Consider the following 3,457-nt stretch of genomic DNA (forward strand, 5'->3'; position numbering starts at 1 on the left):
ATAGCCTTGTCTCATCGTCTGGACTCTGGATCCATAGTAGAGTCCATATTCACAAGGGTTGGACTCTGGACCCACCGTGGAATCCATATTCACAAGGGCCCGGGAGAATTAATGATCAGCCCAGCTCAGAACTTTTTAACCGTACAGGAGATGAATTCTGACCGTGAATAAATGTTAAATCTACGAACAGGATACAGTTTATGGGAGAGCTATTAAGCTGTAATTTTAGAATTTAATTCTGAAACGACCTGACAGACATACCACTATGCATTGGATATGCTCCTCACACAGGATTGCCTCAAAACAACTTCACAGGCTCATCTCACCGTGCATTAGAAACATCTTCCGTACGAGAGGCGAGTGATAAACGTGGCCTTCGATTACTAAAAACACGTGGTTTTCTTGCATACGTGGTAAATCACGGAAGCAGCAAAGGACTGGTGTGACATTCGTCAAATGAGTTAGACCCCACCGCCTTCAAACCTTCTTTCGACTCTGTTTTTCTTCTGGATGCTGATGGGGCAGCCTGCCAGCCTCCATCGAGTGGAGAGTTGAGACTTGAGTCTCTCTCTGAAACAAACCGCCCCTGGTTTCACGAACCGCTTCAAAGTTTATAGGTTCATACATGATACAACCTATAAATAAACCTCCTCGTTCACTCGCTAATCAGTCTTCAGTGACAGACTTCACCTACACATCCTCGATCTCTAGCAAAATCTCTCCCTCTTTCACCCTCAAAAAAACCTTCTCCACAACCCTACAAGTGTACGATAAATAAATCCGAGTCCTTTGTACTTTGTCTGTGTTGGTTCCATGGACACTAAGATCGGAAACATCGACGCTGGCAAGCCGGCCTGTAACGACGTAGGCTCCATCCCTCAGAACGGCGCGGTCTCGGTTGTCCAAAACTCGGCCACCCCTGCCGTGGTTTCTTCTTCCGATGCAACACTTGGCCGTCATCTCGCTCGTAGACTCGCCCAGATCGGTGTCACCGATGTATTCTCTGTCCCCGGCGACTTCAACCTTACCCTTCTCGACCATCTCATCGCCGAGCCTGCTCTCAAAGTCATAGGTTGTTGCAACGAGCTCAATGCTGGATACGCTGCAGACGGTTACGCCAGGTCCCGCGGCGTCGGGGCTTGTGTTGTTACCTTCTCGGTTGGTGGCCTTAGCGTTCTTAATGCCATAGCCGGTGCCTGCAGTGAGAACCTCCCCATTATTTGCATAGTTGGTGGCCCCAATTCCAATGACTATGGCACCAACAGGATTCTTCACCACACCATCGGATTGCCCGATTTTAGTCAAGAACTTCGATGCTTCCAGACTATTACCTGCTACCAGGTATACTTATTTCTCCTCATTCCGATTGGTTTATTAGTTTATTAAATTTCTGAAATCTTTAAATTGGTTTTTAGTAAAATTAGTCATTATGGTGTGTGTTTGCTGCATCTAGGCGGTGGTGAATAACCTGGAAGATGCTCATGAGTTGATTGATACGGCGATTTCAACGGCTTTGAAAGAAAGCAAGCCGGTCTATATTAGTGTGAGCTGTAATTTGGCGGGAATGCCTCATCCTACATTTAGCGGGGTGCCTGTCCCATTCTCCCTGTCACCCAAGTATTTTGATGATCTTTTAATTTTTTTTTTTTATGTTCTCTCTTCGTGATCTCTACATTGATAGAAGAGGAATCTGATATATCTTTCTCTTGGTTTTGTTTTGATTCAGGTTAAGTAATCAAATGGGTCTAGAAGCAGCGGTGGAGGCCGCGGTGGAGTTCCTGGACAAGGCAGTGAAGCCCGTCTTGGTGGGTGGGCCGAAACTCCGGGTGTCTAAGGCTTCTAAGGCCTTTGTCGAGCTTGCCGATGCCTCTGGTTATGCCGTTGCGGTGATGCCATCGGCCAAGGGGTTGGTGCCAGAGCACCATCCTCATTTTATTGGTACTTATTGGGGTGCCGTGAGCACTGCTTTCTGTGCAGAGATCGTTGAATCCGCTGATGCTTACATATTTGCGGGACCCATTTTCAACGACTATAGCTCAGTCGGATACTCTCTACTCCTCAAGAAGGAGAAAGCGATCATTGTTCAGCCTGACCGGGTTGTTATTGCCAATGGGCCTGCTTTTGGGTGTATTCTGATGAAAGACTTCCTCCGGGGACTAGCAAAGAGGATTAAACGCAACACAACAGCATACGAGAACTATTACCGAATCTTTGTGCCGGATGGACAACCCCCCCAAAGTAAGCCCAAGGAGCCCCTGAGGGTTAACGTCATGTTCAAGCACATACAGGCGATGGTATCAAGCCACACTGCCGTTATTGCCGATACAGGAGACTCCTGGTTCAACTGCCTGAAGCTAAAGTTGCCAGAGGGTTGCGGGTAAGCAAGAGAAAAGGCAAGCTTTGGTTTTGTGTGCCCCTCTGGCCTATGCATTTGATAAGCATCTCTAACAATAATAAGATATTGCAGGTATGAGTTCCAGATGCAATATGGATCAATTGGATGGTCGGTAGGATCAACTCTTGGTTATGCCCAGGCTGTGCCCAACAAGCGAGTACTTGCTTTTATTGGTGATGGAAGCTTCCAGGTAACTCATAGTCTCTGTTCACAATTTTACTGTTAAAGAAGTAATTCATAAACCCAATACAGAACTCATATTTGAAGGATTTTGATGGGCAGATGACAGCACAAGAGGTGTCGACAATGTTGCGTTGTAATCAGAAAAGCATCATCTTCCTTATTAACAACGGGGGATACACCATCGAGGTGGAGATCCACGATGGTCCTTACAATGTTATCAAGAACTGGGACTACACTGGATTCGTTGATGCAATCGACAATGGAGAAGGAAAGTGCTGGACAACCAAGGTAGGATCGGAAACATTGGGAAGGAAATTGTTTTAATTTTGGTTAAAACAGGGGAAATTGGTTGTGAGTTTTGAGACGACCCTGTATAATGTAATTAAATGTGGTGATGCAGGTCCGATGTGAAGAGGAGCTCGTAGAAGCGATTAAGTTGGCAACGGGAGATAAGAAGGATTGCTTGTGCTTCATAGAGGTAATCGTTCACAAAGATGACACAAGCAAAGAGCTGCTCGAATGGGGATCAAGGGTCTCTGCTGCCAATAGCCGTCCACCCAACCCTCAGTAAAAGCCGTCGATCTAGCCGGCTGCTTTAGATGGAAATGATTGGGAATATTTAATTCGGTTTTGGTATATGATTAATTGATTATATGTTGTAGTTTTTAGTCTTCCCTGTTCTCCTTTCAACTGTTGGTATAATGAGCGAGGTTGTACTAATATAGTTACATTCATGAAAATGAGGCTCCATTCCATTTCTCTATTCTCTCCTTTCAATTATTGGTCTAATGAGCAAAACGAAGTTTCATTTTGTGATTGAGGCTCTCTGTTCCTTGCCCATTTTAAATTGGGATGAAGTTTGTGAGCTTCAATTTTCGG

At 45.4% G+C, this 3,457-nt stretch overlaps 1 protein-coding gene across 1 annotated transcript; it reads left to right on the top strand.

Annotated features, from left to right (window-relative positions):
- The first annotated feature begins 476 nt into the window (after positions 1-476).
- Positions 477-3,341, top strand: LOC148870406 (pyruvate decarboxylase 2). Its single transcript, XM_088973159.1, has 6 exons — positions 477-1,341; positions 1,454-1,617; positions 1,727-2,377; positions 2,468-2,585; positions 2,678-2,866; positions 2,979-3,341. Exons 1-6 carry the CDS (start codon positions 814-816, stop codon positions 3,147-3,149), a joined length of 1,821 nt encoding a protein of 606 aa, XP_088829285.1. The 5' UTR covers positions 477-813; the 3' UTR covers positions 3,150-3,341.
- Positions 3,342-3,457: the final 116 nt, after the last annotated feature.

This window comes from Nelumbo lutea, chromosome 2, assembly GCF_056320005.1.
Source record: "Nelumbo lutea isolate HS-2025 chromosome 2, American lotus-T2T, whole genome shotgun sequence".
NCBI classification, from domain to species: Eukaryota; Viridiplantae; Streptophyta; class Magnoliopsida; order Proteales; family Nelumbonaceae; genus Nelumbo; species Nelumbo lutea.

Excerpts from the sequence above, each read along its gene's own strand:
- LOC148870406 (XM_088973159.1), top strand. The coding sequence starts at position 814 with ATGGACACTAAGATCGGAAACATCGACGCTGGCAAGCCGGCCTGTAAC. Across the intron at positions 1,342-1,453 it reads AGACTATTACCTGCTACCAG|GCGGTGGTGAATAACCTGGA; the intron begins GTATACTTATTT and ends TGCTGCATCTAG. Across the intron at positions 2,867-2,978 it reads GAAAGTGCTGGACAACCAAG|GTCCGATGTGAAGAGGAGCT; the intron begins GTAGGATCGGAA and ends GTGGTGATGCAG.